This window comes from Microcebus murinus, chromosome 25 (assembly GCF_040939455.1).
Source record: "Microcebus murinus isolate Inina chromosome 25, M.murinus_Inina_mat1.0, whole genome shotgun sequence".
In the NCBI taxonomy this organism is placed as follows: domain Eukaryota; kingdom Metazoa; phylum Chordata; class Mammalia; order Primates; family Cheirogaleidae; genus Microcebus; species Microcebus murinus.
Window position 1 is genome coordinate 21,734,909 of NC_134128.1, and position 23,431 is coordinate 21,758,339.

Genomic DNA, 23,431 nt, shown 5'->3' on the forward strand with positions numbered 1-23,431 from the left:
TTATTTTTGAGACAGAGTCTCGCTTTCTTGCCCAGGCTAGAGTGAGTGCCGTGGTGTCAGCCTAGCTCACAGCAACCTCAGACTCCTGGGCTCAAGCAATCCTCCTGCCTCAGCCTCCCGAGTAGCTGGGACTACAGGCACGAGCCACCATGCCCGGCTGATTTTTATATTATATATATTAGTTGGCCAATTAATTTCTTTCTATTTTTATGGTAGAGACGGGGTCTCACTCAGGCTGGTTTTGAACTCCTGACCTTGAGCAATCCGCCCGCCTGGGCCTCCCAGAGTGCTGGGATTACAGGCGTGAGCCACCGCGCCCGGCCTCCTTTGCATTTTAGAAGTAATGTGAGCTGAGCGGGGAGACGTGGTATCCGCAGCAAATGCATAACCACGGCTCCTTCTGCTCCCACTGTGAACGGAGCCAACAGCAGCGCTTGGTCTCCCTAGTGCTCCAGACGCCACTGTGGCCACTGCCCCCTGCATCTCCGTTCCCTGTGGCTGCGTCGGGCACGGGCGAGACACGGTCCTCGTCTGCATGACAGCACACTCAGGCAACACGGCCCAGCGTTCGCTGCTGCTTCTAGTCGCCAGTGCAAAGACACGCATGCAACACACACACACAAACGCAGGCAGGTACAGGTAGGGGCTGTCGAAGCCATCTCGCAGGCAGGAAAGATGATTGACTTAGAGGCCGCCTCAGAGAGCAGTCGGCTCTCTAGCTGCAACTGGGGGGAAAGGTGGAGAAGAGCAGGGAGGTGTCACGGTGGCCCTGAGAGGCAGGACGGGGGACATTGGGGGGACAGCCCTCCTCATTTCACGCTTCCACACGCCTTTTTCACATACCTCAAGCCGAGGAAACAAATGCATTTCCCCAGCATGTATCCGCAGTCCTCACAACTCACTGTTTTTCTTTTTTTCTTTTTTTTTTGAGACACAGTCTCGCTCTGTTGCCCAGGCTACATTGAGTGCCGTGGCGTCAGCCTAGCTCACAGCAACCTCAAACTCCTGGGCTCAAGCCATCCTCCTGCCTCAGCCTCCTGAGTAGCTGGGACTACAGGCATGCGCCACTAATGCCCAGCTCATTTTGTCTATATATATTTTTAGTTGGTCAATTAATTTCTTTCTGTTTATAGTAGAGACGAGGTCTCGCTCTTGCTCAGGCTGGTTTCGAACTCCTGACCTCGAGCGATCCTCCCGCCTCGGCCTCCCAGAGTGCTAGGATCATAGGCGTGAGCCACCGCGCCCGGCCACAACATACTGTTAAAATCCAAACCCACACGTCCACATAATGTGGGGGTGACTCGGGACATTCCCGGCTCTGCTGGAGGTGGTCTAAGGGGTGAGGGCTTCAGGGGCAGGAGGGACACTTTCTTTAGGAAGCAAGGGTTTCGAGTGTTTTAGAAACGCAGGCAAGCAGCGCTAGAGTCCCGTTTCGAGCAAACCACCGTTCTAAGGAGCAAGCATGAAAACGTTTGTCAGGAGAAGACGGAAGCGACACTTGCCTACTGTTGGATCGCCATCAGATACCAGGATGATCAGCGAGACGGAGTTGGGGTCCAGCAACCCCAAGTTACTGGCCTCATTCAGAATGAAGATGGCCCGCAAGAGAGCTTCGTTGATGTTCGTGCCTGTGGAGGGAATATAATGTGCTTTCTTTCCACACGCACAAAAATTACACCCCAGATTCAGGTTCATCTGTTTGGTGATGACTTAGGCACACTGTGTTCAATTCGAAAATTATCCGATTGCTTTTTCAGTGACACAAATAGTTTTTTTTTTTTTTTTTTTTTTATTGAGACAGAGTCTCACTCGGTAGCCTAGGCTATAGTGCCGTCTGTGGCGTCAGCCTCCCTCACAGCAACCTCCAACTCCTGGGCTCAAGTGATCCTCCTGCCTCAGCCTCCCGAGTAGCTGGGACTACAGGCATGCGCCACCGTGCCCGACTGATTTTTTCTATTTTTAGTTGTTTGGCTAATATATATATTTTTAGTTGTTTGGCTAATTTTCTTTCTATTTATGGTAGAGACGGGGGGTCTCGCTCTTGCTCAGGCTGGACTCTAACTCCTGAGCTCAAGCGATCCTTCCGCCTCGGCCTCCCCAAGTGCTAGGATTACAGGCGTGAGCCAACGCGCCCGGACCCAGTGACACAAATCTTGCTCAGCCTGGTGATCCCCTGGTGTAGTGAAATATTCACTTTGAAGCAAATCGTCCCCTTGGAGATGAATGAACCCTTTCAAAGCACCAGTCTGCCATTTTCTGAAACAGCAAGTGAAGGTATCTATATCGGCCTCCCTGAGATTCGCTGGAGACTAAGATTTTACGAAATGCAAGTAATAAAGACATACACCGTCACTTCCAGAGCCCTTTTCTTTTTCTTCCTTTTCTTTTTTTTTTTTTTTTGTGACAGAGTCTCGCTCTGTTGCCCAGGCTAGAGTTGCCCAGGCCGTGGCCTCAGCCTAGCTCACAGCAACCTCCAACTCCTGGGCTCCAGTGATCCTCCTGCCTCAGCCTCCCAAGTAGCTGGGACCACAGGCCCGGCTAATTTTTTCTCTATAGATTAGTTGGCCAATTAATTTCTTTCTATTTTTTAGTAGAGACAGGGTCTCGCTCTTGCTCAGGCTGGTTTCGAACTCCTGACCTCTAGCGATCCTCCCGCCTCGGCCTCCCAGAGTGCTAGGATGACAGGCGCGAACCACCGCGCCCGGCCTCCAGAGCCCTTTTCTAGGGAAGGTTGGGATGGTTAAAACCTGTGTGGGCTGGATCATGTGTCGCGCTTGCACCACAAACTTAGTATTCGTCATTTACCAATAAAGGCATGATTGAAGGCAGCCCACTCTAGACCGTGCGAAGACCACCATGCTACGGCGCGACGCTGCTTACGTGAACCACGGAAGCTTCTCTCTGGGCTTTCGGCCAAACCCACTCACCTCCGCTGGGCTGGATTTTCTCAATGTACCTCTTGGCGTCTTCGACCTGTGTTTTAGTAGCTGAAACCAGGTCATTTCTCCAGGTTCGAACGTTCTGGTTGAAATCAACCACAGAGAATTGGTCTTCCGCTCGTAGGTCATCCAATATGGTCTTCATTGCTTCCACTGTCTATTTCGAAAGAGAATGAAGGGTCTCTTTATATGAAGTCTAAGCCTAAGAAGAAGCTAGGAAGACCAGTCATTGATCCTGGTCATCCATCAAGTACTGGCTCGAGCTAAACTTCTTCTAGAAAACCTCTTAAACTCACCTCAGTCAACACAGACCTACCCTTCGCTTATTCTGAACATGTTATTATTGGCTCTTTTTTATTCTTTTCTTTTCTTTTTGAGACAGAGTCTTGTTCTAGACTAGAATGTTCCAGGCTAGAGCGCAGTGGCATCAGCACAGCTCACTGCAACCTCAAACTCCTGGCCTCAAGTGGTCCTCCTGCCCCAGCCTCCCAAGTAGCTGGTTCTACAGGTGTGCACCACCAAGCCCAGCTAATTTTTCTATTTTTTTTTTCTAGACACAGATATCTCACATGTTGCTCAGGCTGTGTCTTGAACTCCTGGCCTCAAGCAATCCTCCCTCCTCGGCCTCCCGAAGTGCTGGGATTACAGGTGTGAGCCACCGCGCCTGGCCTTCTTGTTGCTTAAACTTTTACTGCCTTATTTTGTTATGTACGTATCGATTTAAAAGTTGCACGTGAACTATGGCAAGATATCAAAGTAAAACATTATGCCGAAGAACTGAAGGGGTATAAGAGTGATCGGAGGTGTGAGAGGAGGTGATGGAAGAGATGAAATTTTTCAAAGAGGTCAAAGAGACAGTTTTTCAAGGAAATTTTGGACGCAGAAGAGGAAGGAGAGGAAGAGAGGGAAGAGGAAGCCAGAAAGAGGGAGATGAGAAGGAAGAGAATTTTACGAGGGTAAAGATTGGGGTGCACGTCCTGTGAATGTGTAATAATCTCAAAACTTTGGGCGGAGTTCACACCCTCAGTCAGTAGCCACGGTCCCTGAATTTTCGCCCTGAAAGGGGAAGAGGAAAGATCGAACGTCGCATTTCGGGAAGGGATCCAAGAAGCCAGGGAGGGCCCCGCATTACCCCTGCAAACCAGGGGCGTTTATTTACCTGTTTCATTTTAATCCCCCACATAGAACCGCTCACATCTATGACAAAGAGGATGTTTTTGGGAATCGGGTCCAGGTTTTCAGGAGCGAAGAAGTGCACAAAATATCCATTGAATACCTGAAAAACAGAAGATGTCTGTGAGCCAGATCCTGGCCGATGTTCAGAAGGTCGGGAGACGGGGGCCGGAGAGGAGAGGTGAGGAGGTGCGAGCTTGGCCGCCCGCCCGTCTCCCCTTCCCCTGCCTGCTCCCCTGTTCCTGTCCCGTGGGGGGCCGCGCCTTCCCAGCAGAGAGTCCACTCCACTGCACTCTGTGTCACCCGTCTTTATAGACAGCCTCTGCCGTGGTGTCATCATAGCTCCCTGCAGCCTCAACCTCCTGACCTCAAGAGATCCTCCCGCCTTGGCCTCCCAGAATGCTAGGATTATAGGCGTGAGCCACCTCGGCCTTATTTAGTTTTTTTTTTTTTTTTTTTTTTTTGAGACAGAGTCTCGCTTTTGTTGCCCAGGCTAGAGTGAGTGCCGTGGCATCAGCCTAGCTCACAGCAACCTCCAACTCCTGGGCTCAAGCGATCCTCCTGCCTCAGCCTCCCAAGTAGCTGGGACTACAGGCATGCGCCACCATGCCTCGCTTATTTATTTATTTTTCCTATGTGTATTAGTTGGCCAATTAATTTCTTTCCATTTATAGTAGAGACGGGGGTCTCGCTCTTGCTCAGGCTGGTTTCGAACTCCTGACCTGGAGCGATCCGCCTGCCTCGGCCTCCCAGAGTGCTAGGATTATAAGCCTGAGCAACCATGCCCGGCCTTATTTAGTTTTTATGGCATAAAAGGTGATGCTCGGCCGGGTTTGGTGGCTCACGCCTGTAATCCTAGCTCTCTGGGAGGCCGAGGCGGGCGGATTGCTCGAGGCCAGAAGTTTGAAACCAGCCTGAGCAAGAGCGAGACCCCGTCTCTACTATAAATAGAAAGAAATTAATTGGCCAAGTAAAAATATAGAAAGAAATCAGCCGGGCACGGTGGCGCATCCCTGCAGTCCCAGCTACTCGGGAGGCTGAGGCAGGAGGATCGCTTGAGCCCAGGAGTCTGAGGTTGCTGTGAGCTAGGCTGACGCCACGGCACTCACTCTAGCCTGGGCAACAAAGTGAGACTCTGTCTCAAAAAAAAAAAAATGATGCTTAGTGACATATTAGAGGAACACCATTTCAGTCTGCTCTCTGCAGCTGGCAACGCTTACCGCGGCCTGTGGCGTCAGCCTGGCGGTGGCGCCGGCGTCCCTCTGCACTCACCTCGAGCTCCCCAGCCTTCTCCTCTCTGTTCACATCGTACACCACCACCAGCTCGCCGTCCACGGCGGTCTCCAGGCAGCTGGGGCATATCCTCTGCTGCTCCACCGTGGGCTTGAAGGACACGTGCGCCTGCAAAGGACAGGGGTGTCAGAGCCCCCGCCCCAGCCCTCTCGGGTGAGGGCCCGGCAGCACACGCGGGGGAGGAGGCGCTGCCCGGTGGCCCTGCTGCACGCGGGCAGCGGCGAACGCTTGTCCCTGGCGTCAGGGACCCAGCCGGGGCTCTCGAGGGGGGAGCATCGGCAGCCTGCAGCGCTGTCTGCTCGCCTGGCTTGAGGCCTTTTTAAAAGAGATCAAAGAGTTTCCTCCACCCCCCATGGAAGGGACGACCACAGGCTCCGGAAAGACTCTGTGAGAGGCTCTTGGAGCAGTTTGACCCTAGAGGAGTCACAGCTGGTCATCGCTGGCCACGGGGGCGGGGAGAAGGACCCCGCCTTGCTCTTGCTGCGGTCGATGGAAACCTGCCGCTTTGTTATTAGAAAGCTGCCTCTCCTCTTGGCTGCCGGTCAAGTGGGTGACTCGGGGGGGAACCACGAGGCTCCGACAGGGACAGCCTCGTGCCCAGAGGGAACCGCGTGGCTGGGGGTGCTGTCTTGCGTGCCCCGTGGAAGGCGTGCAGGGCTCACGGTACCTTCTGGTGTCCCTTAGAGATGACCGGAACTCCATCGAAGTGGCCTTCAAAGGTGTCGGGGACGTGAAGAAATCTTAGTCCCTGAGGTTCGATGACCCACACGTCCACCTGAGGGTGGGGAAGAAGAAGTACCCAAAGCATTAAAAGCCTCTAAAGGATCTTTAAGCAAGAAGGAAAATTACTATGAAGTCCTCTGACGCTGTTCTCATCTTCGGGTTTTCCCAGCACGGCTCCATGGTCGCTTCTGCAGGTGCTTTTACAGATTCCCCGGGACGCGGGTCATCTAAACCCGCTTCTGTCAACCCAGTGGTCATGGTCTACGGCCTCATTCCCCCGGGATTTAATTCCCCTTCTTCGATCTATCCTAGCCTTTTGATTTGCAAGACCGTTCACAGTGCTAGGGGGAAAAGGAGGACGTTACTTATCAGCTGTGCCGCTTTTCAAATGGGAATGAAAACGTCACCATGATTAGCTCGTCCCCTTTCATCTCCTGTGTCTCTGGGCCATTACTCTCCCATCTGCCGGGCGGACAGGCGGGTCGGCTAGTGCTCGCCCCTGGTTGCCTCACTCTGCCTCTTACCCAACAGGTTCATATGATGCCACCAAGATTTAAGCAAAGAAAAAAGCATTTCAGACTTTACATCGAGACAAGAAGATGATCACGCCTGTCATCCTAGCCTGTCATCCTAGCACTCTGGGAGGCCGAGGCGGGAGGATTACTCTAGGTCAGGAGTTCAAAACAAGCCTGAGCAAGAGCGAGACCCCGTCTCTACTGTAAAATAGAAAGACATTAATTGGCCAACTAAAAATATATATAGAAAAAATTTAGCCGGGCATGGTGGCGCATGCCTGTAGTCCCAGCTACTCGGGAGGCTGAGGCAGGAGGATTGCTTGAGCCCAGGAGATTGAGGTTGCTGGGAGCTAGGCTGATGCCACGGCACTCTAGCCCGGGAAACAGAGTGAGACTCTGTCAGAAAGAAAGAAAGAAAGAAAGAAAGAAAGAAAGAAAGAAAGAAAGAAAGAAAGAAAGAAAGAAAGAAAGAAAGAAAGAAAGAAAGAAAGAAAGAAGAGAAGAGAAGAGAAGAGAAGAGAAGAGAAGAGAAGAGAAGAGAAGAGAAGAGAAGAGAAGAGAAGAGAAGAGAAGAGAAGAGAAAAGATGAGAAGATGACAGCGCAAGTGAGTTCAAGAGACGGTGGGTGCAAGGAATGTCAAAGGCCTTGCTTCCCTGCAGCGGTGATGGGCAGGGTGGCAGGGAAGATAACCAACTTAACACTCATTGAGCACCTATTATCTGCTACCCAGTTCCGTGGATTCACCTCACTTAGAACTAGGGAACAAAGTATGCTATAGCATCCTCTTGTAGAGGTGGGGTCTCGCTATGTTGCCCAGGCTGGTCTCAAACTCCTGGTCTCAAGAGACCCTCCCGCTTCGGCCTCCCCAAGTGCTGGAGTCGCAGGCGTGAGCCACTGCTACAGTATCGTTTCTACACTGCTGAGACAGCAGAGACTCAGGATAACCGGTCCCCGGAGATGGGCGTTGTGGGTTGAAGATGGCAACACCCTAAAGATATGGCTGTATCAAATCTCTGGAACGCGTGCACGTGAATTTATTTGGAAACAGGGTTTCTGCAGATGCAATTGAGGATCGTCCTGTAGTAGCTGGTGGGCCCAAACCCAATGACAGGTGCTCTCACAGGAGAGAGACAGAGCGGGATCTGAGATGCTCAGAGGAGGAGATAGGTGATGTGACCACGGAGGAAGAGATTGGAGTGACATGTCACAAGTCAAGGGAGGCCAGCGGCTGCCAGACAGCAGGAGCAGCAAGGGACAGACCCTCCTGTAGAGCTCCCAAGGGGAGCGTGGCTCTGCTGACACCTTGGTTTCAGACCTCTGCAAGAGGATAAATTTCTGTTGTGCTCTGCGCAGTTCGCAGCAATTTCTTTTCTTTTCTTTCTTTTTTTTTTTTTTTTTTTTTGAGACAGAGTCTCACTCTGTTGCCCGGGCTAGAGTGAGTGCCGTGGAGTCAGCCTCCCTCACAGCAACCTCAGACTCCTGGGCTGGGACTACGGGCATGCGCCACCATGCCCGGCTAACTTGTTTCTATATATTTTTGGTTGGCCAATTACTGTCCTTCTATTTTTAGTAGAGACGGGGGTTCGCTCTTGTTCAGGCTGGTCTCGAACTACTGACTTCAAGCCATCCTCCCGCCTCGGCCTCCCAGAGTGGCGGGATTACAGGCGTGAGCCACCGCGCCCGGCCTCGCAGCAATTTCTTACGGCAGTAGCCGTAGGAAACTACTCCAGCACAGCTGATGAGGGGCAGAGCTGACGCCGAAATCCACCGGGACACGGCTCCCTCCAAACCCGTGACCTGTTCGGTGCACCTGCAGAGTCGACTGGCATCCAACGCCTCACATAGCGACGACAACCAGGAAGTATAAATCGGGGATGGAGACCGTGAGAGTCCAGGGCCACTGTCCACCCTCCAAAGCCACGCTCACCTCCAGGTGCTTGGCCAGCCGTCCCGGCTGCAGGGAAAGCCTGTGCTCGTAGGACCCCAGCTTCCTCCACTTCACCTCCTGGTACTGGAGTTCGAACTGCACCTTTGCCCCGGGAAGGACGTTCACTTCGGTTTTGAAGGTCTCCATATCGAGAGCCCCGCTCCTAAAGGAGAGAGCCCCCAACGTAAGTCGCCACGCGCACCGCCGAGCTGCAGGACCCGGGATCTAGGCAGAGGGCTAGGTGGAGGCTCTCCTGGGAGACCCAGCCTCTCAGTTGCTCATGGAAATGAGCCGCCCGCACCCTGGAGAAAAGTGCAAACGTCTAGACCCAGTTAATCCCACCAAGAGGGTCAGTCTCCTCTCCGACCTGATCTTCTACTTCCGGAGCTTCTTACTGATTTGAGTGCCACCTGCAAAAAGCTACTAGCCATTGGTTCCTGTTCTGGGCCACGAACCTGCCATAGGTCACCACTGATGCAGCAGCTCTGCGGGACGGGATATCACCCGATGTCACCCTGATCTTTCAGACAGACGAGGCTCATAGAGGGTGAGGAACCTGCTTGAGACCCCACCGCCAGCCAACTGGAGGACCAGGACTCACACCCACGGTCAGACGACTGCAAAGACGGCACACATTTCCTATGCTGCTGTGGAGGAGACTCACTCCAGAAGTCTTTATTTTTCTATTTTTCTATTTTATTTTATTTTACTATTTTTTTTTTTAGAGACAGGGTCTCCCTCTGTCACCCAGGCTGGAGTGCAGTGGTGCGATCAAAGCTCACTGCAGCCTCCAACTCCTGGGCTCAAGAGATCCTCCTGCCTCAGCCTCCCAAGTAGCTGGGACTACAGGCGTGCGCCATCACTCCCAGCTACTTTTTCTTATTATCTGTAAATTTTTCTTATTATCTGTCTCGCTATGTTGCCCAGGCTGGTCTCGAACTCATGGCCTCAAGCGATCCTCTTGCCTGAGCCTCCCAAAGTGCTGGGACTACAGGCGTGAGCCGCTGCACCTGGCCTCTGTCTATATTTTAGAGGAATTCTATTATTTCATCATGTCGAATATATATTTGTAGTGTAAGAACTTATTTGGTCACTGTACATACTGGGTCCAGTGTGATTAGTGATTTTGAGGCATTAATGGTTTTAAAGAGAAAACGGCTGGTTTGCCGCTGGGTGAGGGGAGAAGAGAGGAAGCCCCCTTGGAGATGAGAGGGCGAGTCCTGCTCACCCAGGCCTTACCTCACCAAGCCCGTCGTCTTGCCTTTCGCTCTCGCCTGGGAGTAGAGGGCTTTGCCCACGGTTTTCTCCTTAATGGAACTCCTGAATGTCGTGCCATCCACAGTCCTAGAAAACAGCAGAAGGCAACCTATTGGTGAGAATAGCAGCCTTAGCAAAGCAACAGAAACGACCCAGCAAGCTTGGTGTAATGAACGGGTAGCAACGATCATTTTGCACCTGTAAGAAACAAGAAGAGACATCGGAATAACTCATAGACAAGATGTCCTTCATGTGACTGTGTGATTTGAGAGGGGCGAGGGAGCCTCCCATCCTAAAAACTTTCCCTCGGGTACTGCTCTTTGTGTTTAAACTCTTCCCTCGTTTTCAAATGGTATCCTTCTTCTTGGGTATCCATGGATAATGACCCATGCAACCAGGAGAAGTGACAGATAAATCACTAAATGTCTCATTACATTGGGTTCATCAGCACATTCTTCTCCGAGTTAAGAATTTGGCTCGTGGCCGGGTGCAGTGGCTCACTCCTGTAATCCTAGAACTCTGGGAGGCTGAGGCGGGAGGATTGCTTGAGCTCAGGAGTTCGAAACCAGCCTGAGCAAGAGCGAGGACCCCCCCCCCATCTCTACTAAAAATAGAAAGAAATTAATTGGCCAACTAAAAATATATAGAAAAAAAATTAGCTGGGCATGGTGGCGCATGCCTGTAGTCCCAGCGACTCGGGAGGCTGAGGCAGGAGGATTGCTTGAGCCCAGGAGTTGGAGGTTGCTGTGAGCTAGGCTGACACCACGGCACTCTAGCCTGGGCAACAGAGTGAGAATATGTCTTAAAAAAAAAAAATATATATATATATATATATGCAAATCCTTCACCAATTCTGATCCTTCCAACAGATCAAACAAAGGATTGGGCCCCACGCCCGGTGACCCTCTCTGCCAGGTAGGTGCTTGGCTCTAGAGGTGAGAACCATTGGAACAGTTGAGCACGAAGGTCCCTTCTGACCAAGAGGGGTTTTGATCCCGGGAGCGGGGCATATGCAGTTTCTGGCTCAACCTGGGACTCACTCACATGGAGAAGTTGGTGATGAAGGCTCCCTTGGGAATCTGCACGTCAAACACGACGTTCTGGGGCTCGGGGGAGTTGTTCACCACTTTGCTCTGAATGACGGTGGTGGCCGAACGAGAGGTGATGGTGGACTGGACTTTATAGCTGTGAAGAGTTACTTGATCGACCTCGTCCTGAAAATGGCAAGAAAGCACAACTGTACGGACAGCGAAATCTCACAGACCTTCACTTCGCCGTCGTGCGAACGGTGGCCCATGTCTCCTGTCACGTGCGCACAGTTCTGGGGCATCGGTAGGTTATAGCTCTGGGGTTATTAAGCATTCGCTTAACTTCTTGGACTTCGCCACAGGCAGAGGTCTGCCTTTGTTTCCAGACACCCTGAGATGCCTTTTTAGATTAAGAAGTCTATTTTTCTTTTTTTTTTTTTTTTGAGACAGAGTCTTGATTTGTTGCCCAGGCTAGAGTGAGTGCCCTGGCATCAGCCTAGCTCACAGCAACCTCAGACTCCTGGGCTCAAGCGATCCTCCTGCCTCAGCCTCCCGAGTAGCTGGGATTACAGACATGCGCCACCATGCCCGGCTGATTTTTTGTATATATTTTTAGTTGGCCAATTAATTTCTTTCTATTTATAGTAGAGGCGGGGGTCTTGCTCTTGCTCAGGCTGGTTTCAAACTCCTGAACTTGAGCAATCCGCACGCCTTGGCCTCTCAGAGAGCTAGGATTACAGGTGTGCGCCCGGCCTGAGGAGTCTATTAATAATGGTGTTTACTGTCATCCTAGCACTCTGGGAGGCAGAGGCGGGAGGATCGCTCAAGGTCAGGAGTTCGAAACCAGCCTGAGCAAGAGCAAGACCCCGTCTCTACTAAAAATAGAAAGAAATTAATTGGCCAACTAACACATATATAGAACAAATTAGCCAGGCATGGTGGCGCATGCCTGTAGTCCCAGCTACTCGGGAGGCTGAGGCAGGAGGATCGCTTGAGCCCAGGAGTCTGAGGTTGCTATGAGCTAGGCTGACGCCACAGCACTCTAGCCAGGGCAACAGAGTGAGACTCTGTCTCAAAAAAAAAAAAAATAAATAAAAAATGGTGTTTAAAAACTTAGGCTATAAGTAGAAAGGGATGTGGGAGCCAGATTGGATTGAGGAAGTCCAGGAAATAGCTCTCGAGACAGGACCACAGCGGGGAGAGGATTCAGGGTGTCGGGGTTGGAAGGGGACCCCGGCTGTATCCCCAGAGTGAGGTGCAGCCGGGGCGCCGTGGGGTGCAAACACACATATGGCCCCCCCAAACCCCCACAGCCCCCACTCTCTTCAATCTCATCTGTTACGATTTCACCGTCGGTCTTTTCCTCGTGCCCCCGATTAAAACAAGCTATGAGAACACGGATGGAAGTGTACAATGAGCATTTATCACAGAGTGTGATGCAATTTTTGGTCCAACTCCCTGGACCCTCTTTCCCCATCTCTGCTGATCTAAAGCAGCCCCCAGTGTAAAAGAATCACAGGACATCAGTTTGATCAAAGGCAAGGCTCGAAAAACCCACATCTTTTAGCAGGTGGCTCAGAGCTTCTTCAGGTCTACGGCAATTCTGTGACCCATTAGACTTTGCTTTTTTCTCCAAAAGGATTTGCTTCTTTCAATGCTAGGTGTCATTAAACCCCCGAGATTAAACCTTCTGGTTAATTAACACGCAGCTCGCCTCAAGCCAAGAGAAAATCCAGGCTAATTTGCTTGTCTGTCCTTCCAGGTAAGTGTGCATTTCTGGCAGTTTCCATCTGTTCGGAGCAGGAAGCACAGCATAAACCGCTTCCGTGGGCTGTTTTCTTAACACGGGAGGGTCTACTTTGAACGTCTCAGGGAACCGGGGCATTTTATGTCTAGGAGCTCCTTGCCACAGCCTCTCTTTCATTCCCCAAGGCTGTCAGGGGCCCTATTTTAAACCAAAACGGTTAAGTTGGAATAAATAATGCGTACGGAGGGGTGACACCTACGCTGCTGTGGATAAAACTGCAGGAAATACAGAGAGAGGACATCCCAGGTCTTGGTGGCCTCTCTCCTGTTTGAAAATACTGTACCCTTGTCAATGCTGAGTTTCAGAAACACGTCCAAACAGCATTGGGTAAGGGGGTGTTTTGCAAGCCAGGCAAACAGCGATGAAGACAAAAGGAGACAGCTGGATTGATTTCCCGGTAATAGTTAACAAGAAAATCATTCTGGCATCAATTTGTAACAGAATCAAAATCAAAGTCAACTTACCGCCCGTTCTCCCGATTCTCCGGAAAGGCTTCTCTGTGGAAGGAAGTTAGACAATCATTCTTCAGCCGGGTGTTACTTATGACCTCCAGGGCAAAAACCATTCTCCCAGTCGGAGACATTTCTTTTCTCTGCAATCCTGAGCTATCATTCACTCACTGGAGCGGAGATGTATCTGTCAACTATTCTTGAAAACGATTTTCCCACCCGTGAGTTTCTCCGAACAAAGTTTCCCCACCATTTATGATCGCACGTACGTCACTCTTTGATATAATGCCCAAACCAGCATTTTTATTTTCATATATATATTTTTTGAGACAGAGTCTCACTCTGTTGCCCAGGCTAGAGTGAGTGCCGTGGTGTCAGCCTTGCTCACAGCAACCTCAGACTCCTGGGCTCAAGCCATCCTCCTGCCTCAGCCTCCCGAGTAGCTGGGACTACAGGCATGCGCCACCATGCCCGGCTGATTTTTTTCTATATATATTAGTTGGCCGATTAATTTCTTTCTACTTTTAGTAGAGACGGGGTCTCGCTCTTGCTCAGGCTGGTTTCGAACTACTGACCTCGAGCGATCCGCCCGCCTCGGCCTTCCAGAGTGCTAGGATTACAGGCGTGAGCCACAGCGCCCGGCCAAAACCAATATTTTAAAATAAAAACATTCAGCCACATGCGTACCGGGTAGCCTATAGCCCCGTTACTCTATTTGTCTGGTTTATGTTTTATTCAGTGGAATGTTGACCTCGATGTTCCGTTCTACCCTGGGGCTCTGGACTTGCTGTTCCCACCGTGTGTGATGCCCCTCCTGCCAGGCCCTCTCTGCCCCCCTACTCCCACACAGAGCGAACTCCTACTCATGCTTCAGATCCCCACTCCTCTGGCCCCCCACCCCCCAGACCAGGTCAGCTTCCTTCCCTAACTGTTTTCATTAGCAGCATATTTCCTCCTTCAGAGCTCCCGCTTTGTTTTATATTAATACTTATCCATTCTATTATTTATATTAATAACTATCCATTCTATTTGAGGGATGGTTAGATTAAGCTCTGCCGCCCCCTTCAGACTAAGCCACGTGAGAGTGGTGACTTTGGTGTGTTTCCTCCTTGGTGCAGCCCTGGAGCCAAGTCTGGAAAGTTCTGTGCTCTTAAGCACCACACGAGGGGATTCTCCACCGAATGACTGTCCTGGGGGCATGGACGAAGGTCACCTTCTTGCCTGTGAAAACCGAATGGCTCAAGAGTGATGGGGGAGGGCCGGGCGCGGTGGCTCACGCCTGTAATCCTAGCTCTCTGGGAGGCCGAGGCGGGAGGATTGCTCAAGGTCAGGAGTTCGAAACCAGCCTGAGCAAGAGCGAGACCCCGTCTCTACTATAAATAGAAAGAAATTAATTGGCCAACTGATATGTATATAAAAAAATTAGCCGGGCATGGTGGCGCATGCCTGTAGTCCCAGCTACTTGGGAGGCTGAGGCAGAAGGATCTCTCTAGCCCAGGAGTTTGAGGTTGCTGTGAGCTAGGCTGACGCCACGGCACTCACTCTAGCCTGGACAACAAAGCGAGACTCTGTCTCAAAAAAAAAAAAAAAAAAAAGAGTGATGGGGGAACACTTAATGTCTACTGGATTTTAAAGTAATCAGGCAGGTGTCAGGTAGAAGCTCAGCTAGCCTGGTCTGGGGTGAACTGAGGTTCTAGTGCTGTGACACAGTGGCATCACTGGTTGCCTTTATTTAGACTTCTTTTTTTTTTTTTTTTTTTGAGACAGAGTCTCCTTTTGTTGCCCCAGCTAGAGTGAGTGCCATGGCGTCAGCCTAGCTCACAGCAACCTCAAACTCCTGGGCTCAAGCAATCCTCCTGCCTCAGCCTCCCGAGTAGCTGGGACTACAGGCATGCGCCACCATGCCCGGCTGATTTTTGTATATATTTGTAGTTGGCCAATGAATTTCTTTCCATTTATAGTAGAGATGGGGTCTCGCTCTTGCTCAGGCTGGTTTCGAACTTCTGACCTCGAGCCATCCTCCCGCCTCGGCCTCCCAGAGAGCTAGGATTACAGGCGTGAGCCACCGCACCCGGCCTATTTAGACTTCTTGAATGCAACGCTCAAAGACTAATTTTTCTTTCTTGTGGCCGATGAGAGGTCTTGCCTATTAGGTTTTAATATTATTGTTCTACAAAAAAATAAAAATAAAAACTTAGACTTATAGAAGAAAGCAAAAAATTCATACCCATACAAAATAAGTCACTGGTCAGCTCAGCGCTCCCTGCCTCCATGTATAACTCCTTTCTCAGCATGTGTGGCCCCATTAATAAGGATTTTGGCCACCCAGGCGGCCACTGGTGGGTGGAGCCTCCGGTGTGGCCAGGTCTGAGCCACTCCCCAAGACACAGTGACGGGAGGAAGGAGAGTATGAGGCTGCAACGGGAAGTGTCTGTCACTACTGGAACAAGAAAAGTCATCCTGAGGCCGGGCGCACTGGCTTGTGCCCGTGATCCCAGCACTCTGGGAGGCCGAGGCAGGAGGATCGCTTGAGCTCAAGAGTCCAAGACCAGCCTGAGCAAGAACAAGACCTCGTCTCTACTAAAAATAGAAAAATTAGCCAGGTGTCGTGTGGCTCGTGCCTGTAGTCCCAGCTACTCGGGAGGCTGAGGCAGGAGGATCTCTTGAGCCCAGGAGTTTGAGGCTGCAGTGAGCTATGATGATGCCACTGCACTCTAGCCTGGGCAACAGAGCAAGACCTCGTCTCGAAAAAAGGAAAAAAAAAAAAAAGAGAGAAGAAAGAAAAGAAAGGAAAGTCCTTATAAGGCATTACAATCATTCCATAATCTTAAATTTTGGAGAAAACACACCTTAAGGGGCTAAGGTGACTGATGAGGTTTGGAGGCTGCCAGACAGCCACGTGGAGGTCTGACTGCACCTCACCTGGACAATGCTTCCACCCAGCTGCAAAACCACTGGGCTCTTCTCTGCTAAAAATCAAAGCTCTTGAGAAACTCTAGCAAAAGGCATCTTTCTCCTTCTCTTACCCCTTCAGCCACCATCTCTGTCCTCCGTGCCACCCTCTGGAAGGAAAGCAGAAAGCTTACCTGCTGCCGCCGGTTCTCTGGGGCAAATTGAAATTCGCCTGGGGCCACTTCCACAAGGTCTTCATAGTCTACGAACTTACAAAAGAATCGAGGGTGTTAATTTTTATTTTAAAAAATAGATCTAGAGCCAAAGAGGCAGCTGGTGGTATTTATCATATTATTTTATAATCTTTCCCCTCCTCCCTTATGAGCAATCTCATTTTTTAAAATACAATTATTTCTTCCCTGTATTTATGTTTGCTAGTTAGGTCTCAGAGGTGTCAAAGCGGAATTTAACATCCTCAAATTTGCTGGATGCGGGAAGTCAGTTTTTCAGTTTGCCGGGAGATGGTAGGAGAGACAGGTAGGGGTGGAAGGGCCCCGGTGATGAGGTAGGGGCCGGGGAAGTACCCGGGTGGGTAGGTAGGGCCGGGGAAGTACACGGGTGGGTCTGGAGGCATTAGCGTCATCTGATTGGACGGAGGACGTGTGAACCATACGTCTCCCCAAGTTGAAAATGTAGGTATGGAAGGAATAGCAGTTAGAAATGCCTGAAAAAGCACAAACACATTGGGAGGACTTGGCTTCCATCGGAGACTCCCAACACACTCTAGTGGTTTCCAAAGTGTTGGAAAATATGATCATTTCCAAGCAGATGAGTGACATGTCCCCCCCGCAAACATGCCATCAGATTCTTCGGCATTTTTTTTTTTTTTTTTTTGTAGATAATCCGCTCTGCAAGTCTCTGCCTTTGCTAAGATATCCCCCAAACACGCCTCGCTTTTCTGGCATAAAAATAGCTCTTGTCTGACTTTCAGAGTGACTCAGTCCAAGACGTTCCCTGCGCTGGTGGCTAAGGGTCCAACAAGGAGACCTTGAGCTCCATGGCAATTGATCCTGCCCTGTGCCCGATGACCACTTGTCATCCTCTCCTGGAACAGGAATCCTCAAAATGCCCCGCGTGCACATGTGGGAGTAAAACTCAATGGGAACCAAGCAGGTGGCAGGGGCAGGGGGAGCGGAGGGGATGGGTAAATTCACACCTAACAGGTACAATGCGCCCTGTCTGGGTGACGGGCACAATTGTAACTTTGAATCCACCTGTACAAAAGCAAATTATGTAACCAAAATGCTCGTACCTCCGTAACATTCTAAAAATTCTTTAAAAATGCCCTTTTTACAAAAGTCATTCTCACATAGGTGTAAAAAACAACGGTGCTTTGATAAAGACTTTGCTTACACTCCAAGTAGGAAGCAATGGTGGCATTTCTTCATCATCATATTAATAGCTAATAATTACTAAGCACTCGCTACTGCAGACAGGGTGCTACGTAGTTTATGTACGTCATTTAATTCTCATAGCAAACCTTTGGGTTAGGTCTATTATTACCCCGTTTTCTAGGTAAGGAACAAGCAGCGGTGGTCCATAAATGCCACGCTAGAATGCCCACCCGCTGAACTTGACTTCCCTCTCGTGCAAAGCCTGTTCATGCTTTAAAACAGGCGTCCTCGGGCCGGGCGTGGTGGCTCAAGCCTGTAATCCTAGCACATTGGGAGGCCGAGGCGGGCGGATTGCTCAAGGTCAGGAGTTCGAAACCAGCCTGAGCGAGACCCCGTCTCTACCAAAAATAGAAATAAATTAATTGACCAACTAAAAATACATATACAAAAAATTAGCCGGGCATGGTGGCGCATGCCTGTAGTCCCAGCTACTCGGGAGGCTGAGGCAGTAGGATCACTGAGCCCCAGAGATTGAGGTTGCTGTGAGCTAGGCTGACGCCACGGCACTCACTCTAGCCTGGGCAACAAAGTGAGACTCTGTCTCAAAAAAAAAAAAAAAAAAACAGGCGTCTTCAAACTACAGCCCGAGGGCCACATGCGGGTGTTTCTGCCCGTTTTTTTTTTTTACTTCAAAATAAGATATGTGCAATGTGCATAGGAATTTGTTCATAGTTTTTTTTTTTTTTAAACTATAGTCCGACCCTCTGACGGTCCGAGAGACAGTGAACCGGCCCCCTGTTTAAGAAGTTTGAGGACCCCTGCTTTAAAAGGTAAATCCACGTTCTGGAAGTTGTAACAGTAAACACCTGTCGTCAGACGACTTTTATCCTGAGTTTCCACCATACACAGAGTAAGGCCATCGACCAGCAACCGAGCACCAGGTTGTCTGCTGAGCTATGCAGACGCCAACAGCAAGGGGTCTTCTGGAAGTACTTACTTCGGAGAGGCCGTTGGTGGGGATTTCAAAGCCCGGCGCTTCCGAAAGAAGCAGCCAGAGGAGGAAGCACGTGAGCCGTCTCATCCTGCAGGACGGTGCTGCCAAGCTCCCCGGAGCGCGTGGCCGGGGAGGAATCCACTCCTTCCTGCTAACCCGAGTTCAAAGGGACAACAGAGGGGTACAGTGCGCTGTAAGAAAGAAGAAGAAGACAAAAAAAAAAAAAAAAACAAACCTCTCTAACTTTGTTGGGAATTGGAACAAATATTTGTTCTGGAGCTCAAACTCGAGCTGCGGGGGTGGATCGGACGTCCAGAGGTTATTCAAACAGCAAGGCCGGAGGCAGCTGCTCCAGGGAGGACGGGGCAGGGTCAGATGGATGTGATTTTTTTTTTTTTTTTTGCTTTTGCTGATTTCTATTGATCTTAAAATCAGAGAGACCCAACAGTAATTTAGGTCATGCTTTTTTAAAGGATCAAGGGAGGAACTATGCTAAGCAATAGAAAGAGAGAAAAGCTAAAGTGAAATTTCTGGAAATAAAATCCTTGGGTCTGAATGAAAGCAGGAGAAATTTAGAAAAAGTGGGAGAAGACACAGACTGGGGTTTCTTTTTTGGTGTTGTTTTTTGAGAGAGAGTCTCAACTCTGTTGCCCGGGCTAGAGTGCCGTGGCGTCAGCCTAGCTCACAGCAACCTCAAACTCCTGGGCTCAAGCGATCCTCCTGCCTCAGCCTCCCGAGTAGCTGGGACTGCAGGCATGCGCCACCATGCCCGGCTAATTTTTTTATATATATATTAGTTGGCCAATTAATTTCTTTCTATTTATGATAGAGACAGGATCTCGCTCTTGCTCAGGCTGGTTTCAAACTCCTGACCTTGAGCAATCCTCCCGCCTCGGCCTCCCAGAGTGCTAGGATTACAGGCATGAGCCACCGCGCCTGGCCCAGACTGGGTTTCTGAGCAAAGAATTTATCCTGAATGTTTCTCCCTTTTTCTCTCTAGTAACTGAGTACCTGCTACAGCCCCCGGGCGCACTGCCGGGCCGGACAGCAGGGGGCGCTCTCCAGCGAGATGCTCTTGGGACTGTGTTTGGTTAGGGTCACTGCAAAGTCAGCCCGGCTTGGGTCAGCGGCAAAGCAACTCTTCCCGTTCCCAGAAACCGGGGAGAGCCGCACCTGGAAGTCTGTTACATCAACCCTTCTCCTTCGTGGTCTAGATATTATAATGATGTTAGCTGAGATTTACTGGGCCCTTCCTGGGGTCAGACACGTATGTACTTGCTTTATCTTTGACTCTTTTTTTTTATATCTATAAAAAAAACCATAGGAAGTGTGGACTCATTTACAAGGGAGGAAAATAAGCAGCTCACCCACGTGCCGTTCACCCACTCAGCCCAGGGCAGCCCGGCCCCAAATACTTTGCCCTTCAAAAATGAACCTGGGAGGGCAGCCTGCCTGCCCATCTCTGAAGAGCAGGACGAGCCCCAGATAACAAGGACACAAGACCCAGAGCAGCGTGGACATAGTAAAGACTGCCCTGAAGTCATTTTCACGAATCCTTCCGGGAATATGACACCCCCAGGGTACCAAAAGCGGCTCTTGTGTTGAAGGAGCTTATGAATTATTATGATTAGGTTATTTCAATTTCCAAAAAGAAGGAGATTTAGATTCTGTAAATTGTAGGTCGGGAAGCTTGAAGTTGACTTGAATTTGAAAAAAAAGAAAATTTACATGAAACTGTTTAAAAGGTGGTTGGAGAACTCTTTTGGAAAGGAAGCGGCAGGGCGCGGTGGCTCACGCCTGTCATCCTAGCACTCTGGGAGGCCAGGGCGGGAGGATCGCTTGAGCTCAGGAGTTCCAGACCAGCCTGAGCAAGAGCAAGACCTCCGTCTCTACTATAAAAATAGAAAGAAATTAATTGGCCAACTGAAAACATATAGAGAAAATATTAGCCGGGTGTGGTGGTGCATGCCTGTGGTCCCAGCTACTCGGGAGGCTGAGGCAGGAGGATCGCTTAAGCCAGGGAGTCTGAGGTTGCTGTGAGCTAGGCTGACGCCACAGCACTCTAGCTCTGGCAACAGAGTGAGACTCTGTCAAAGAAAAAAAAGGAGGCGATTTGACGGTTGTGTGTGGAAGGGATTTGACAGCTGAAGCTCATGAGATGTGGGGTGGGGGTAAGCGGGGAGCTCACCAGGCCAGGAGAATCGGCGAGGGGTCGGAGGGTGGGCAGACCAACGGAAGGACAGCCTGCGTCCTGACATCCAGGTGGGAGAGCAAAGGAGGCAGAGGGGCGCTGGAAACCAGGCTAAGCAGAGAGGGTCCTGCCAAGACCTTCTTCTTCTTCTTCTTTTTTTTTTTTTTTCTGAGACAGAGTCTTACTCTGTTTCCCGGGCTAGAGTGAGTGCCGTGGTATCAACGTAGCTCACAGCAACCTCAAACTCCTGGGCTCAAGGGATCCTCCTACCTCAGCCTCCCCAGTAGCTGGGACTACAGGCATGCGCCACCATGCCCGGCTAATTTTTTCTCTATATATTTTTAGTTGGTCAATTAATTTCTTTCTATTTTTAGTTGAGCCAGGGTCTTGCTCTCTTGCTCAGGCTGGTTTTGAACTCCTGATCTTGAGCGATCCTCCTGCCCCGGCCTCCCAGTTGCTAGGATTACAGGCGTGAGCCACCGCGCCCAGCCCAGACCTTCTTAAGGGTCAGGAAACCATCTACAGGTAGGGTGGATGTCGGGCTTGAGTCCAAGCCAGATACGTGGGTCCCATCCTGGCAGAGGAATTTGTCAACAGATCCAGGAGCTGCTAACACACCCACCTCCCGTACACACTGCCCAATGTCATCACCAAATTCTCCCCTTCGTTTTGGAGCCTGAGAATGGCAAAGGGCCACTCCCTGCCTAAAGAATGGGTGATTACACAGCTTTGTTGATTGAACGTCAAGTTGAACTAAGTTTACTTCCTTTTGCCATGGTGTTTCTTCTAGACTGGAAACCCCAGATTCCCTGCAAGCACAGATTGGTTGTAATGTGCTTATCACGGGCGAGGTGGGGAATGAAGATGGAATGAATTTTCATCCAGTTAATTCTAGAGCCCGTTGTTTGAACAAATCCACCCAGAAAAGCTTTGATGGCTAGATTGATGTTAACTCGAACGAATGAATTCAGTGGTGAGACACAGGGCCCTGTAATTCACCTGCACCTGTTTGAGTAAAATATACTTGAAATAAACTCAAATGCTGAAAAGGAAGGTATGTGGAACATAAATTCTAGAAGCGGTGAAGTCTCAATGCCTTCTTTGGTGTAGACCACATCTAAAATATGGCACCCAATTCTGCAAGAAATACTACGGTGGACTTTTTGCTGGTGGGGATAGTTAGATATTTGAAAACCGTGTCATGCAAGGACATGACATTAATACACAGTTCCAGAAAAAAGCTGTTTGAAACTGAGACGAGGAGGTAGCTATGACAACGACTCAAGGATGAAGCCAGAGGAGGTTAAGTAGGGGGTTATTGTTCTACGGAGGCTTCTTGCCAGAATGGAAGAACAAAGTCGGGATCCAGGAAAACAAACCAGAAGTTGGAAGAAGGTGGCCAGTCTGCAAGGCAGAAGAATGAGCACGGTGCAGAGCTTGCCAGGAGGGCTGAGCGCAGAGATAGCTCCAATGGGTGAGGCTGCGCCATTCTAGAACTCACTCTACGAACACTGGGCACCGGCTGACACTTTCCTGCAGTCTGGCAGGATTCACGGGGCCAAGACAAGGCTCTTCTGGTAGTGTGTTGGACCAAAGTGGCCCATGGAGGTGAGCTTAATCACCGTCTTTCCAGAGGGTGGTGCCTCTGGAATATTCCAGTTCTGTACTGCTGCGTAACTTAGTGCTTCAAAACAGCAGTTTCATCTCTCCCCTGAGACCGTGGGTTGACTAGGTTCAGACGGGCGGTTCTTCTGCTTCACGTGGAGTTGGCTGGACCTGCAGTTCACTGGAGGTTCAACTGAGGTACAACATCTCCAAAATGGCTCATGAAAAGGCTGGCGGGCGGTGCTAGCTGCTGGCTGGGAGCTCAGCCAGAAGTATTGATGGGAGTGTCTTGATTCTCCTCCCTGTGGCCTCCGCACAGCACCCGGGGTTCTCCCTGCACCACAGCCAGGCTGTTGCACATGTGCAGAGATGGGAGCTGCAGAAGTCCTAAGCTGAAAATGGCACAGGTGCACTTCTTTCCAGTTCCATTGGGCACATGATATCTCAGGGACAGCCCTGCTTCAAGGGGAGGGGAAAATAAACCCCACCTCTGATTCCAAGAGTGGCAAAGAATTTGGGGCCATCTTTCATCCACTGCAAGGAATATAGGGGATAAGAGAATGGGGTTTTAGAGATTCTGCCTCGAAAATGGAAATGATGCCCAGGAAAGGTTAGGATGCAGGTGAATTGAAGCAACGCATGTAAAGATCTTTATAATAACTGGAACATAGGGAAGTCTCTTTAAATGGCTCCTGTTGCTATTACTATTATTATCAATGCCGTGTCTGTTATTGAAATGTCTGAGCTCTAAACAGAGACTGCAAGACCAGCTCTCTGGAAGGAAGAGAAGGGACTGAGGCCGAGGCGGGCGGATTGCTCGAGGTCAGGAGTTCGAGACCAGCCTGAGCAAGAGTGAGATCCTGTCTTTACTGTAAGTAGAAAGAAATTAATTGGCCAACTAATATATATAGAAAAAATTAGCCGGGCATGGTGGCGCATGCCTGTAGTCCCAGCTACTTGGGAGGCTGAGGCAGGAGGATCACTTGAGCCCAGGAGTCTGAGGTTGCTGTGAGCGAGGCTGACGCCATGGCACTCTAGCCTGGGCAACAGAGTGAGACTCTGTCTCAAAAAAAAAAGAAAAAGTTTCTGTTACTTTTGTTCATAGATCTCCCTGAGGCTTTTGGATGCTGTCAGTGTGGTCATCAAACTGCGTGTCCACTAGATGGCGTGAAGGGCTCACCTATCTTGAGCTGATGCAGGAACCCGCGCCAAGGACGGGACTGGGGACTTGAAAGTAAAACAG

General features: G+C 50.3%; 1 protein-coding gene across 1 annotated transcript in view; it reads right to left on the minus strand.

Moving 5' to 3' along the window:
• ITIH2 (inter-alpha-trypsin inhibitor heavy chain 2) overlaps positions 1–18,597 on the minus strand; it is a 32,690-nt gene extending 14,093 nt beyond the window's left edge. The window contains exons 1-11 of the mRNA XM_075997659.1: positions 18,396–18,597; positions 16,199–16,273; positions 13,128–13,160; positions 10,873–11,042; positions 9,811–9,915; positions 8,572–8,734; positions 6,073–6,180; positions 5,385–5,513; positions 4,099–4,215; positions 2,928–3,096; positions 1,503–1,628 (exon numbers count right to left, since the gene is read on the minus strand). Coding sequence (XP_075853774.1) covers positions 1,503–1,628; positions 2,928–3,096; positions 4,099–4,215; positions 5,385–5,513; positions 6,073–6,180; positions 8,572–8,734; positions 9,811–9,915; positions 10,873–11,042; positions 13,128–13,160; positions 16,199–16,273; positions 18,396–18,479 — 1,279 coding nt within the window. The 5' untranslated portion in view covers positions 18,480–18,597. The remainder of the gene's footprint in view (positions 1–1,502; positions 1,629–2,927; positions 3,097–4,098; positions 4,216–5,384; positions 5,514–6,072; positions 6,181–8,571; positions 8,735–9,810; positions 9,916–10,872; positions 11,043–13,127; positions 13,161–16,198; positions 16,274–18,395) is intronic.
• Between the last annotated feature and the right edge of the window lie 4,834 nt (positions 18,598–23,431).